Raw genomic sequence first — 15,981 nt, forward strand, 5'->3', positions numbered from 1 at the left:
ACACACACACACACACACACCATCATCAGGTACACACACACACCATCATCAGGTACACACACACACCATCATCAGGTACACACACACACACACCATCATCAGGTACACACACACACACACCATCATCAGGTACACACACACACACACACCATCATCAGGTACACACACACACACACACACACCATCATCAGGTACACACACACACAGACACACACCATCATCAGGTACACACACACACACCATCATCAGGTACACACATACACACACACACACACACACACCATTATCAGGTACACACACACACACACACACCATCATCAGGTACACACACACACCATCATCAGGTACACACACACACACACACCATCATCAGGTACACACACACACACACACACCATCATCAGGTACACACACACACACACACACCATCATCAGGTACACACACACACACACCATCATCAGGTGCACACACACACACACACCATCATCAGGTGCACACACACACACACACACACCATCATCAGGTACACACACACACACACACACACACACACCATCATCAGGTGCACACACACACACACACACACACACACACACACACACACACACACCATCATCAGGTACACACACACACACACACACACCATCATCAGGTACACACACACACACACACACACCATCATCAGGTACACACACACACACACACACACCATCATCAGGTACACACACACACACACCATCATCAGGTGCACACACACACACACACACACACACACCATCATCAGGTGCACACACACACACACACCATCATCAGGTGCACACACACACACACACACACACACACACACACACACACACACACACACACACACACACACACACACACACCATCATCAGGTACACACACACACACACACCATCATCAGGTACACACACACACACACACACCATCATCAGGTACACACACACACACACACACCATCATCAGGTACACACACACACACACACACCATCATCAGGTACACACACACACACACACACCATCATCAGGTACACACACACACACACACACACACACACACACACCATCATCATCAGGTACACACACACACGCACACACCATCAGGTACACACACACACCATCATCATCAGGTACGCACACACACGCACACACCATCAGGTACACACACACACGCACACACCATCAGGTACACACACACACACGCACACACCATCAGGTACACACACACACACACACACACCATCAGGTATCTATTATTCACATTGGCCATCTGTTCCATGGACGTATTTAAAGGATATATTTATAATTTGAAATTCGTCGCAGCCTTTATACCACAGATACTCCAGTGTCTGTCTATAGCATATAACCGCGTTGACTGATTACAGTTTAATTCATTTTCCACAATGTACCAGCTCTCGTTTTGAAGGCTGTACAGACTAATTAACTGGAATTACTTAGTAGGTGTCCATATATCAGGGATTAATGGACACGGTATAATTAAAGGATATGCAAACATAGACACCATATATCATATATATATATATGATATAGGGTGTCTATGTATACAAACGCTTACAAATTAATATATATTGACGCTACAAGTTGATGTCGGCAGGGTTGCTATGGCCGGTCCGAAGGAAATCAGAAGGCCGTCGTCAGTCCTGTGGGTTCAATGTTCACTACGTCACAGCTGTTTCCAAAAGTGTGTTTCCATCTCCCATTCTGCGCATTTACTCCATTTCCCATTTCCCAGCTAACTCCGCGCTGAGCGCCACTCAGGGTCACATCGTTGGTTTGTCCGTCTGCTCTCACACAAAATCCGTCTGTCTCACTCACTGTTACTTTGTCCCTCCCCCCTCTCCCCCCCGCCCTCCCCCTCCCCCTACAGCCAGCACTCCCAGGCCAAGGAGTCGTCGCAGGCGCCCCCGATGGAGGTGGTGGGGGGGGAGGAGGGCCCGGGGGGCGAGGGGGAGATGGCGGTGCGCTACGAGCGCGACCTGGTGCACAAGCTGAAGCTGCTCCGCCACGAGCTGAGCCTGCAGCAGCCCCAGGCAGGGCACTGCCGCATCGAGGTGTCCCGCGACGAGATCTTTGAGGTGGGGGCCGGGGGGCAGGCCCTGAGCGCGCGCGCGCACACACACACACACACACACACACACACACACACACACACACACACACACACACACACACACACACACACACACACACACACACACACACACACCCCTGTGTATACTCACACACACACACACCCCCCCCTGTGTATACTCACACACACACACACACACACACACCTGTGTACACACACACACACACACACACACACACACACACACACACACCCCTGTGTATACTCACACACACACACACACACACACCCCCCTGTGTATACTCACACACACACACACACACACACACACACACACACACACACACACACACACACACACACACACACACACACACACACCCCCCTGTGTATACTCACACACACACACACACACACACACACACACACACACACACACACACACACCCCCCCCTGTGTATACTCACACACACACACACACACCTGTGTATACTCACACACACACACCTGTGTACACACACACACCTGCGTACAGACACACACACACACAAATCTGTGTACAAATACACACACCTGTGTACACACACACACCTGACTCCACCTAATGAGGATGGTGTAATTAATTAATGTGGATGGTGTAATTAATTAATGTACACATAATGTGGATGGTGTAATTAGTTAATGTACACATGATGTGGATGGTGTAATTAGTTAATGTACACATGATGTGGATGGTGTAATTAATTAATGTACACATGATGTGGATGGTGTAATTAGTTAATGTACACATGATGTGGATGGTGTAATTAGTTAATGTACACATGATGAGGATTGCGTAGGTAGTTGGGGTAGGACATGTTTAAAACGGTTTGCTGGAGCAGAGTGTGACTCTGTGTTGTGGTTACCAACCTAGCTGGTAGTTTAGAGTCCAGTGCCATAAACCATGTGACTAATCATCATGTGAGGTTAAAGGGGTAGTTCGGAATTTTGGACATAGGGCCTGATTCCCAAGTGAGCATTGGTATTCTATATCACTGGAGACAGTTTTCAACACATTTCATTCAGTCCTTCTAGTTGCAGAGTTCGCTCGTGCTAGGCTAGCGCACGGCAACGGGCAATGCTAGCCTGCTATTAAAAACAGTCTTACCCACTCCACAGTACACCCGAGGTAAATCAATTATAACGCCAGACTATAGATTTAAATGTCTGTGTTGATAGAATAATGTTAGAAATAAAACTAACCTTGCATCGCATGAATCATCGAGGGACTACTTTCTCAGCAGAAGCGGAATTTTACTATGCGCTGGTTAGGTTTGTAACCGAATCACGACAGAAGAACGTAAACAGAGAAGCGTGGGACAGAAGCGCAATTGAACGACTAGGCAACATGGTGGTTCAGTGTGCTTTTAGAAATTGTAGAAATAAACGGTACAGATGGGCACCACAAAGTTTCCACCAATTTCCAGTGCGAGATCCAGAAAGGACTCAACTGTGGCTTGTTGCTGCTGGCTTGGACATCAAAACACCGGCTCGTCCATGTACGATTCGTTGGATACAACAAATTCCTCATAATCGTCTTCAAAAGCAGATGCATCGCTAACTCCTCCAAACGTGGGCATATCTTGTTAATTGAATACGCTTATAGAATTCCTTCGTTCACTGTAGGCTACTCTGCGTTTGTAGCAATGACAGCGGCAGGTAACCCTGGTATCAGTCCGCCGCTGCCGTAGCCTACGTACAGAAATATAAACACTGCTGCTGAGACCCCGCAATTCCCTCAAAATGCAATGCAATGTTGGTTTTATTTCTAACATTATTCTATAAACAGACATTTAGATTTATAGTCTGTCGTTATAATTGATTTACCTCGGGTGTACTGTGGAGTGGGTAAGACTGTTTTTAATAGCAGGCTAGCATTGCCCGTTGCCGTGCGCTAGCCTAGCACGAGCGAACTCTGCAACTAGAAGGACTGAATGAAATGTGTTGAAAACTGTCTCCAGTGATATAGAATACCAATGCTCACTTGGGAATCAGGCCCTATGTCCAAAATTCCGAACTACCCCTTTAACTCATTGTCTCCCTTTTTCGGAAGTTAAATGACAATATGGTGATGTGGAAAGATGGCTGCTGCTGCTGAGAGAGGCGGTATCAGGACTGTCAGCTGACCTTCATTCTGTTACTGAGTAGGATGTTGGCTGGAAAGGACGTTAGCCGTTTCTCAATTTGCGTACTTGTGCGTGCTCGTGGACTCGTGAAACGTCATCAGTCGTTGCCCGAGCACTGTTCCAATTCGAAGTACGCATCAAGCGAGTACTGTCGTAGGGGGGAGGAGCCTGTTCTCCATAGGGGGAGGGGCCTGTTCTCCATAGGGGGCGGGGCCTGTTCTCCATAGGTGGGAGGAGCCTGTTCTCCCGGGGGGGGGGGGGGGCTGTTCTCCAGGGGGGAGGGGCCTGTTCTCCAGGGGGGACTACTCTGGATCTCTGGGGGACTCTGGTCCACTTGTGGGGGTCTCTGGGGGACTGTGGGTCTCTGGGGGACTGTGTGTGTCTGGGGGTCTCTGGGGGACTGTGTGTCTCTGGGGGACTGTGTGTCTCTGGGGGACTGTGTGTGTCTCTGGGGGACTGTGTGTGTCTCTGGGGGACTGTGTGTGTCTCTGGGGGGCTCTGGGGGACTGTGTGTCTCTGGGGGACTGTGTGTCTCTGGGGGACTGTGTGTGTCTCTGGGGGACTGTGTGTGTCTCTGGGGGACTGTGTGTCTCTGGGGGACTGTGTGTGTCTCTGGGGGACTGTGTGTCTCTGGGGGACTGTGTGTCTCTGGGGGACTGTGTGTCTCTGGGGGACTGTGTGTGTCTCTGGGGGTCTCTGGGTGCCTGTGGGGGGCTCTGGACCACTCGTGGCTGACTGTGGGGGTCTCTGGGTGCCTGTGGGGGGCTCTGGACCACTCGTGGCTGACCGTGGGGGTCTCTGGGTGCCTGTGGGGGGCTCTGGACCACTCGTGGCTGACTGTGGGGGTCTCTGGGTGCCTGTGGGGGGCTCTGGACCACTCGTGGCTGACTGTGGGGGTCTCTGGGTGCCTGTGGGGGGCTCTGGACCACTCGTGGCTGACTGTGTATGTCTCTGTCTCCAGGAGTCGTACCGGCAGATCATGAAGATGAGGCCCAAGGACCTGAAGAAGAGGCTGATGGTGAAGTTCAGGGGCGAGGAGGGCCTGGACTACGGGGGCGTGGCCAGGTAACACACACACACACACACACACACACACACACACACACACACACACACACACACACACACACACACACACACACACACACACACACACACACACACACACACACACACACCCCTACCTCCCTCCCTCCCTCCCTCCCTCCCTCCCTCCCTCCCTCGTGTATGTTGACCGTGGCTTTGCCCCCAGGGAGTGGCTGTACCTGCTCTGCCACGAGATGCTGAACCCGTACTACGGCCTCTTCCAGTACTCCACGGACAACATCTACACCCTGCAGATCAACCCTGACTCCTCCATCAACCCTGTGAGCACCCTCACACCGACAGCCATAGAACCATCCTTAATGTCCCGAGGCCTCCCATGGACCCTCCCAGATCCTCCCAGATCCTCCCCTCATAATACCCTCCTGACTGTCTGACTGTCTGTCTGGTTCAGGACCACCTGTCGTACTTCCACTTCGTGGGCCGTGTGATGGGGCTGGCCGTGTTCCACAGTCACTACATCAACGGCAGCTTCACTCTGCCCTTCTACAAGCAGCTGCTGGGGAAGCCCATCCAGCTGGGGGACCTCGAGACCACCGACCCCGAGCTGCACAAGAGCCTGGTCTGGATCCTGTGAGTAGCCCCCCGCAGACCCCTACCCAACCCCCCACCCACCCCCCAGCCCGCCGCGCTGTGTCTGTCCCCTGCTGACCGTCCCTCCGTCTCCAGGGAGAACGACATCACGTCGGTGCTGGACCACACCTTCTGCGTGGAGCACAGCGCCTTCGGGAAGTTCCTCCAGCACGAGCTGAAGCCCAACGGCCGCAACATCGCCGTCACCGAGGACAACAAGAAGGAATACGTCCGGTGAGCCTCCACACGCTACAGCGATACGCTACAGTGCTACAGCGCTACGCTACAGCGTTATACTAAGGCGCTACACTAAGGCGCTACGCTACAGCGCTACCCTAAGGAGCTACGCTACGGCGCTACGCTACGGCGCTACGCTACGGCGCTACGCTACGGCGCTACGCTACGGCGCTACGCTACGGCGCTACGCTACGGCACTACGCTAAGGCGCTACGCTACGGCGCTACGCTACGGCGCTACGCTACAGCGCTACCCTACAGCGCTACGCTACAGCGCTACGCTACAGCGCTACACTAAGGCGCTACACTAAGGCGCTATGCTACAGCGCTACGCTACAGTGCTACAGCGCTATGCTACAGCGCTACCCTAAGGCGCTACGCTACAGCGCTACATTAAGGCGCTACGCTACAGCGCAACACTACAGCGCTACACTAAGGTGCTACGCTATGGCGCTACGTTACAGCGCTACGCTACGGCGCTACGCTACGGCGCTACGCTACAGCAATACACTAAGGCGCTATGCTACAGCGCTATGCTACAGCGCTATGCTACAGCGCTACGCTACTGTGCTACAGTGCAACGCTACAGTGCTACACTAAGGCGCTATGCTACAGCGCTATGCTACAGTGCTACAGCGCTATGCTACAGCACTACGCTACAGTACAGCACTACACTACAGCGTTACAGCGATACAGCGCTAACGTCACCACGCTACGTCACCACGCTACATCACCACGCTACGTCACCACGCTACGTCACCAAGCTACGTCAACACGCTACGTCTAACGCTACGTCACCACGCTACGTCTAACGCTCGTCTGCCCTGCCTCAGGCTGTACGTGACCTGGCGGTTCATGCGGGGCATGGAGGCCCAGTTCCTCGCTCTGCAGAAGGGCTTCGGGGAGCTCATCCCCCAGCACCTCCTGAAGCCCTTCGACCACAAGGAGCTGGAGGTAGGCCCCCCCCCTCCCTCCCTCTCCTCCCTCCCCCTCCTCCCTCCCCCTCCTCCCTCCCCCTCCTCCCTACCCCCCCCCTCCTCCCTCTCCCTCCCCCACTCCTCCCTACGCCCCCCCCCCTCCCCCTCCCTCCCCCACTCCTCCCTACGCCCCCCCCTCCTCCCTCCCTCTCCCTCCCCCACTCCTCCCTACCCCCCCCCCTCCCTCCCTCTCCCTCCCCCACTCCTCCCTCCCCCCCCCTCCTCCCTCTCCCTCCCCCACTCCTCCCTCCCCCTCCCTCCCCCCCTCCTCCCTCTCCCTCCCCCACTCCTCCCTACGCCCCCCCCCTCCCTCCCTCTCCCTCCCCCACTCCTCCCTACCCCCCCCTCCCTCCCTCTCCCTCCCCCACTCCTCCCTCCCCCTCCCTCCTCCCTCTCCCTCCCCCACTCCTCCCTACGCCCCCCCCTCCCTCTCCCTCCCTCCCCCCCTCCTCCCTCCCTCTCCCTCTCCCTCCCCCACTCCTCCCTCCCCCTCCCTCCCCCCCTCTCCCTCCCCCACTCCTCCCTACGCCCCCCCCCTCCCTCCCTCTCCCTCCCCCACTCCTCCCTACCCCCCCCTCCCCCACTCCTCCCTACCCCCCCCTCCTCCCTCTCCCTCCCCCCCCCTCCTCCCTCTCCCTCCCCCACTCCTCCCTACGCCCCCCCCCTCCCTCCCCCCCTCCTCCCTACGCCCCCCCCCTCCTCCCTACGCCCCCCCCCTCCCTCCCTCTCCCTCCCCCCCTCCTCCCTCTCCCTCCCCCCCCTCCCTCCCCCCCTCCTCCCTCTCCCTCCCCCCCCTCCCTCCCTCTCCCTCCCCCACTCCTCCCTACGCCCCCCCTCTCCCTCCCCCACTCCTCCCTGCGCCCCCCCCTCCTCCCCCCCTCTCCCTCCCCCACTCCTCCCTGCGCCCCCCCCTCTCCCTCCCCCACTCCTCCCTACGCCCCCCCCCTCCCTCCCCCCCTCCTCCCTACGCCCCCCCCCTCCCTCCCTCTCCCTCCCCCCCTCCTCCCTCTCCCTCCCCCCCTCCCTCCCCCCCTCCTCCCTCTCCCTCCCCCCCCTCCCTCCCTCTCCCTCCCCCACTCCTCCCTACGCCCCCCCTCTCCCTCCCCCACTCCTCCCTGCGCCCCCCCCCCCTCCCTCCCTCTCCCTCCCCCCTCCTCCCTCTCCCTCCCCCCCCTCCCTCCCCCCCTCCTCCCTCTCCCTCCCCCCCCTCCCTCCCTCTCCCTCCCCCACTCCTCCCTACGCCCCCCCTCTCCCTCCCCCACTCCTCCCTGCGCCCCCCCCTCCTCCTCCCTCTCCCTCCCCCACTCCTCCCTGCGCCCCCCCCTCTCCCTCCCCCACTCCTCCCTGCGCCCCCCCCTCTCCCTCCCCCACTCCTCCCTGCGCCCCCCCCCCCCTCCTCCCAGCAGAGTGCCGGGCCCCATGTGACCCCCTGTCCCCCCCAGCTGATCATCGGAGGTCTGGGTAAGATCGACCTGGCGGACTGGCGGGCCAACACGCGGCTGAAGCACTGCGCGGCCGACAGCCCCGTGGTGCGCTGGTTCTGGCAGGCGGCCGAGGCCTTCAGCGAGGAGCGCCGCGCCCGCCTGCTGCAGTTCGTCACCGGCTCCACCCGGGTCCCCCTGCAGGGGTTCAAGGCCCTCCAGGGTGGGTCCCACACACACCGCCCTCACACCACACACACAACACACACACCGCCCTCACACCACACACACACCACCACGCACACACCACACACACACCACCACACACACACACCACACACACCACACACACCACCACACACACACCACCACACACACACCACACACACACCACCACACACACACCACCACGCACACACCACCACGCACCACCACACACACACACCACCACACACACACCACCACGCACACACCACCACACACACACCACCACACACACACCACCACACACACACCACCACGCACACACCACCACACACACACCACCACACACACACCACCACACACACACCACCACACACACACCACACACACACCACCACACACACACCACCACACACACACCACACACACACACCACACACACACCACCACACACACACCACCACACACACACCACACACACACACACCACCACACACACACCACCACACACACACACCACACACACCACCACACACACACCACCACACACACACACACACACCACACACACACACCACACACACACCACCACACACACACCGCCCTCACACCACACACACCACCACGCACACACACCACACACACACCACCACACACACACCACCACACACACACACACACACCACACACACACACACACACCACCACACACACACCACTACAACACACACAGTGATAACTAGAATGTGACCTGATCCAGCAGAGCGTAGAGCAGTGATAACTAGAATGTGACCTGATCCAGCAGAGCGTAGAGCAGTGATAACTAGAATGTGACCTGATCCAGCAGAGCGTAGAGCAGTGATAACTAGAATGTGACCTGATCCAGCAGAGCGTAGAGCAGTGATAACTAGAATGTGACCTGATCCAGCAGAGCGTAGAGCAGTGATAACTAGAATGTGACCTGATCCAGCAGAGCGTAGAGCAGTGATAACTAGAATGTGACCTGATCCAGCAGAGCGTAGAGCAGTGATAACTAGAATGTGACCTGATCCAGCAGAGCGTAGAGCAGTGATAACTAGAATGTGACCTGATCCAGCAGAGCGTAGAGCAGTGATAACTAGAATGTGACCTGATCCAGCAGAGCGTAGAGCAGTGATAACTAGAATGTGACCTGATCCAGCAGAGCGTAGAGCAGTGATAACTAGAATGTGACCTGATCCAGCAGAGCGTAGAGCAGTGATAACTAGAATGTGACCTGATCCAGCAGAGCGTAGAGCAGTGATAACTAGAATGTGACCTGATCCAGCAGAGCGTAGAGCAGTGATAACTAGAATGTGACCTGATCCAGCAGAGCGTAGAGCAGTGATAACTAGAATGTGACCTGATCCAGCAGAGCGTAGAGCAGTGATAACTAGAATGTGACCTGATCCAGCAGAGCGTAGAGCAGTGATAACTAGAATGTGACCTGATCCAGCAGAGCGTAGAGCAGTGATAACTAGAATGTGACCTGATCCAGCAGAGCGTAGAGCAGTGATAACTAGAATGTGACCTGATCCAGCAGAGCGTAGAGCAGTGATAACTAGAATGTGACCTGATCCAGCAGAGCGTAGAGCAGTGATAACTAGAATGTGACCTGATCCAGCAGAGCGTAGAGCAGTGATAACTAGAATGTGTGTGTGTAAGGTTCTACAGGTTCTGCAGGACCAAGGCTGTTCACCATTCACTTAATAGACGCCAACACGGACAACCTGCCCAAGGCCCACACCTGGTAAGGAGAACCCCCACGCACGCACGCACGCACGCACGCACGCACGCACGCACGCACGCACGCACGCACGCACGCACGCACGCACGCACGCACGCACGCACGCACGCACGCACGCACGCACGCACGCATGCATGCGGTGCCTGGTTCACACACACCGAGAAACACAGAATGTACCGTTTGGGTTCCAGTGTCTGTTGTAGATTTTGGTATTTTGTGAGACATTAAAAAAAATTTAGTTTTTGAGTGCGAATTCACTGAGTGCACGTTCCCACTGCTCAAAGTGTGTGTGTGTGTGTGTAGTTTCAACAGGATAGACGTGCCACCCTATGAGTCGTATGAGAAGCTCTACGAGAAGCTGCTGACCGCCGTGGACGAGACCTGTGGCTTCGCTGTGGAGTAGAGAGGAGAGACCAGCAGGAGGAGAGACCAGCAGGAGGAGAGACCAAGGAAACGTTTCAATGAAACTCAGAACACAGACTCACCCTGTCACCGAGGCACACCACTTGGCAATTTTTATATATATATACACACACACACACACACACACACACACACACACACACACACACACACACACACACACACACACACACACACACACACACACACACACACACACACACACACACACACACACACACACACACACACACACACACACACACACACAGAGAGAGAGCTCTTGCGTACGGAGCGTTTGTGCCCTCTCCTCGGGCGATCAGAGCCTGGAGACTCTCGGGGGGGGGGGGCAAAAGAAGAAACAACAAAAGTATTTTAGAATTTTCCAGCTGTTTTGAAGAAGCATTTTTACGATTCCGTTTTAACGAGCTGTTGATGTCTTTCTTCGGAGCGCCTGCAGTACCGCGCGACTCACTGGCAGGTCTGTCAATCATGCATCGGCCAATCGCATTCAAGCCCACGAACTATGAGGCGGACAGTTGAGAGGAGAAACCGACGAAGACCAGAGGCGGCGAGGGGTGGTCCCACTCTGACATCATGCTTTATGTTTAACCACTGTCGTTTATCAGAGAGTGTGTATGAGTGTGTATGAGTGTGGTGTGTGTGCGTGCGTGCGTGCGTGTCTGCGTGCGTGTCTGTATTCCTAGTATAACGTTGATCCAATGAGCCTGCTCCTGTTTTGTTAAATTTTGTCTTTGTAGTTTTTATTTTTTTTGCAACCACTCTGAAACACACTCTTGATGGCAATCTTTTAATTTCAGATTTTTATTATTTATTACGAAGTGATAACATGCTGCTATGTGCTCTTGTGAGAGCCCCCACTAACCTCTTCATCAGCTCCTTCCCATCCTAGTGCTCTTCCTCAAGCCACCACCAGGGGTTGCTGGCTCCGCTCACTCCCAGTTCAAACTCCCAGTATCTCTAGCCACAACCAGTCTGAGTGTTTGAGCGGAAAGCGAACGTTTCCACGCCAGCATTGGCGCTCCTGTTGGGTTGTTTTGAAACCTTTTTCAACCGAGTGGAAGGCAAGGCCAGCCCCTATGCTAACGTGTAGCCTGATCCTATGCTAACGTGTAGCCTGATCCGATGCTAACGTGTAGCCTTATCCGATGCTAACGTGTAGCCTTATCCGTTGCTATCGTGTAGTCTGGTCCGATGCTATCGTGTAGTCTGGTCCGATGCTATCGTGTAGTCGGGTCCAACGCTAACGTGTAGCCTGATCCGACGCTAACGTGTAGCCTGATCCGATGCTAACGTGTAGCCTGATCCGACGCTAACGTGTAGCCTGATCCGACGCTAACGTGTAGCCTGATCCGACGCTAACGTGTAGCCTGATCCGATGCTAACGTGTAGCCTGAGCTAACCCCTTATTGTTTTTTTATAAGAGCTTACCGACGCCCCCCTGTGGAGCTGTGGAGCAGCTGCCCGCCCTGCTGCCGGCCGCCATAGGAGGCGTGGATTTTAATATGTGTATGAAATATGCAATAAAATCTCAAAGGCCTTTCATTTCTCCACCCTCTTATTACCATCATATTATATTCTTTGTTACTCTAAAGATTGTTTCTAGACATTTCTTTTTGTAATTATTCGATACCTTTGGTGGAAGAGGTTCCTCTTGTCGGTCGGTTGAGGAGAAAAATCAATGAACAAAATGGATGAACAAAATGGCCGCCCTGGAGACGGAACAAACGTCGACATGTTGAGCGAATGCTGTGGAAATAGTCTGGATGTTTTTTGAAGATTGAAAATGACTTGCAGTACCATCACAATCTGCATTTTCTAGGTTCTGAATTCATTGTGTAATGGATGCAAGAGTATTGTAACTTACTATGTACTAAACATTTATGGAAAATACAATGTAAATAAGATTATATTAAAAGAAACTAAATAGAAAACGGTGCTTGAGTTTGGCTTTTCATTTTGTATTCAACAATCTGGTTCTCTGGTAAAATTTACAATCTTAACAATCTGAGTTAAATAATTTGAATACTGCAATATTTATTAATATAAATTAATAGTAAAGTATTCTTGTTGAAGCATTGCTATGGTGGGAGTGACGACACTTTTTTAATAAGGTCATTACCCACTCATTAAATTAAGGCAGTGTGTGTGTGTGTGATTGCAATTTAGTGACATTCATTTTTATTAAATTAAAATGCTCTGCTGTCGGGTTAGGGTTAGGGCCGGTAATAAACCAACCATGGTTTGGCTCACCTGCCTGTCGGGCGCCCTACCCGGCTACCTGCAATAGTATCATGCAAAAGCTTTAATTTTCTGTCCCACTGATCCCCAACCGGCCCCAGGCTCATTCCCCACACCGACCCTGTAGCATGTAGCCCGCGCTGGGCTAACCCAGATACCAGGTAGCCCGCGCTGGGCTAACCCAGATACCAGGTAGCCCGCGCTGGGCTAACCCAGATACCAGGTAGCCCGCGCTGGGCTAACCCAGATACCAGGTAGCCCGCGCTGGGCTAACCCAGATACCAGGTAGCCCGCGCTGGGCTAACCCAGATACCAGGTAGCCCGCGCTGGGCTAACCCAGATACCAGGTAGCCCGCGCTGGGCTAACTCAGATACCAGGTAGCCCGCGCTGGGCTAACCCAGATACCAGGTAGCCCGCGCTGGGCTAACCCAGATACCAGGTAGCCCGCGCTGGGCTAACCCAGATACCAGGTCCCTTCTCTACAGGAGCCGGTAGAACCACAGGCTGAACTGGACAATCCTCGTCCAACCAGAGCTCCACCATTTGATACAATTCAATTCAACTTTATTTTGCCATGTATGCAGATACTAGGAATTTGATTTGGTCTTCTCCATGCAGGCAACACACAGTAAAACAAAAAGACAAACACAATACAAGGACAAACAGTACCATTATGAGCAATAAATTAATGGGAATGGAGATAGTGCAGTGTTAAATAAAATTAAAGTGCAATGGTGTCCAAGTTTAAGAGTTATTTAGGAGGGCTATTGCTTGGGGGAGAAAACTGTGGAGGTGATGTGATGATTTGGACATAATAGCCCTGTACCGCTTTCCAGAGTGGAGAAGATTAAACAGACTATTGGCAGGATGCATTCAGGAGAATGGGTGCAGAGTTATGTTCTATATCCATTCCCCTGATTGATGGATGGGTTCTCCAGGTCAGAGGTCAGCCCTGGGACCCTCACTGCTGCTGCTGCACCTGGGTAACAACCTCCCGGCCACAGGGCTGGAGGAGGAGGAGGAGTGGAACCAGTGGGGGGCGCCCTGGAGGGGGTTCAGATGAGCCAATCGGGGTCAGGACTCACGGGCAGGGATTCAGGGTTGTTGAGATGAGAGGATTATCTTTGACCAGATGAGAGGATTATCTTTGAGCAGATGAGAGGATTATCTTTCAGCAGATGAGATGATTATCTTTGAGCAGATGAGATGATGAGCAGAAGAGAGGATTATCTTTGAGCAGAAGAGAGGATTATCTTTGAGCAGATGAGATGATAATCAGTGAGCAGATGAGAGGATTATCTTTCAGCAGATGAGATGATGAGCAGAAGAGAGGATTATCTTTGAGAAGATGAGAGGATTGGATCCAGGGTTAGGGTTAGGGTTAGGGTTAGATCAAGTGATCCAAAGCAGCTACCCATCATTTTACAGAGCAGCTCAGTCCCTCCTCAGTCGCTGGGGATCAACATAGGATTTGTTCGCGTTTCTCACTCATTGTCAGTATTTCAGTGTAGGCTGTAAACAGCGAATAACACCAGGGTAAGTCTAGAAAGGCCTCAATACGACCTTTAGGCCCACTATGGAAGACTGGAACGAGTTTTGGGAAAAGTTGGTTAATATGTTGAAATAGGCTAAATTGTCAGAACAGTAAAAGGTGCAATAAAGGGCTTGTACATTTTGACGTCACAAAGACAGCGCAAAGATATTTATGGAGTATTCAGCTGAGTACCCACTTCCATAACAATATCCATTATAATGTCTTGCTTTTGCCTCCTGCACTCAATCATATCAATGACCTCCTGGAGGCGGAGCATTGTGGCTGCAGCTTGCTGGTTGGCTCGCCCTGATTATTGGCGCCGCCCCCACACATATAAAGACAAGTGGAATATGGAGGCTCTCTCTCTCTCTCATCTCAGCACAGACGTTGACACACTTGTACCTTTTGTCCTTTTTGTTAAAGATATCATATTTCTTGTTACCCTTGGTTGTTACTTTCTGCACGTTCAGGTAAGAGCAAGCGTAGCTATATAGTTTCCACTGTTTTATTTTGTCCGCTGTCGGGCACAGAAGTTAGATAAGCTGAACCTCCCAGGCAGTTAGCGTGAGGTTTTTTCCTTTCAGTTATGTGGTAACCACCTAGGCCTTTTCTGCCAATTTTTTTTTTTTTGTTGCTGTTACTTGTTTCACTTTTGAGATACCTTAAGATCACTGTCAACCATAAAACATTGTTTTTCCCCAAAAACCCTGTCGTCTGTCTTTATGTTGGGTTGTCCAAAGGCTGCTGATTTTATGTATATTGGACACCGTAACAGCAGTCTATTTGGAAGTGTAAACATGAACATTTAGTGAGAAACATGGGCCTGTGCTTCATGCAACTGATGGCTAATTCCTCCCCACAGAAGCCAAACGCCAGGGGAGGGTCAGAACAGGTAGAGGGGACCCCCTCCAGGGTCAGAGCAGGTAGAGGGGACCCCCTCCAGGGTCAGAGCAGGTAGAGGGGACCCCCTCCAGGGTCAGAGCAGGTAGAGGGGACCCCTCCAGGGAGGGTCAGAGCAGGTAGAGGGGATCCCCTCCAGGGTCAGAGCAGGTAGAGGGGACCCCCTCCAGGGTCAGAACAGGTAGAGGGGACCCCCTCCAGGGTCAGAGCAGGTAGAGGGGACCCCCTCCAGGGAGGGTCAGAGCAGGTAGAGGGGACCCCATCCAGGGTCAGAGCAGGTCGAGGGGACCCCCTCCAGGGTCAGAGCAGGTAGAGGGGACCCC

At 53.5% G+C, this 15,981-nt stretch overlaps 1 protein-coding gene across 1 annotated transcript in view; it reads left to right on the forward strand.

The window, feature by feature from the left end:
• smurf1 (SMAD specific E3 ubiquitin protein ligase 1) overlaps positions 1-12,916 on the forward strand; it is a 35,588-nt gene extending 22,672 nt beyond the window's left edge. Inside the window, exons 11-19 of the mRNA XM_060074763.1 lie at positions 1,911-2,118; positions 5,241-5,344; positions 5,532-5,646; positions 5,778-5,956; positions 6,053-6,190; positions 7,026-7,146; positions 8,612-8,813; positions 10,487-10,562; positions 10,863-12,916. Of these exons, the coding sequence (XP_059930746.1) occupies positions 1,911-2,118; positions 5,241-5,344; positions 5,532-5,646; positions 5,778-5,956; positions 6,053-6,190; positions 7,026-7,146; positions 8,612-8,813; positions 10,487-10,562; positions 10,863-10,962 (1,243 nt within the window). The 3' untranslated portion in view covers positions 10,963-12,916. The remainder of the gene's footprint in view (positions 1-1,910; positions 2,119-5,240; positions 5,345-5,531; positions 5,647-5,777; positions 5,957-6,052; positions 6,191-7,025; positions 7,147-8,611; positions 8,814-10,486; positions 10,563-10,862) is intronic.
• Positions 12,917-15,981: the final 3,065 nt, after the last annotated feature.

The sequence above is a fragment of the Gadus macrocephalus genome, chromosome 2 (genome assembly GCF_031168955.1).
Source record: "Gadus macrocephalus chromosome 2, ASM3116895v1".
NCBI lineage: Eukaryota > Metazoa > Chordata > Actinopteri > Gadiformes > Gadidae > Gadus > Gadus macrocephalus.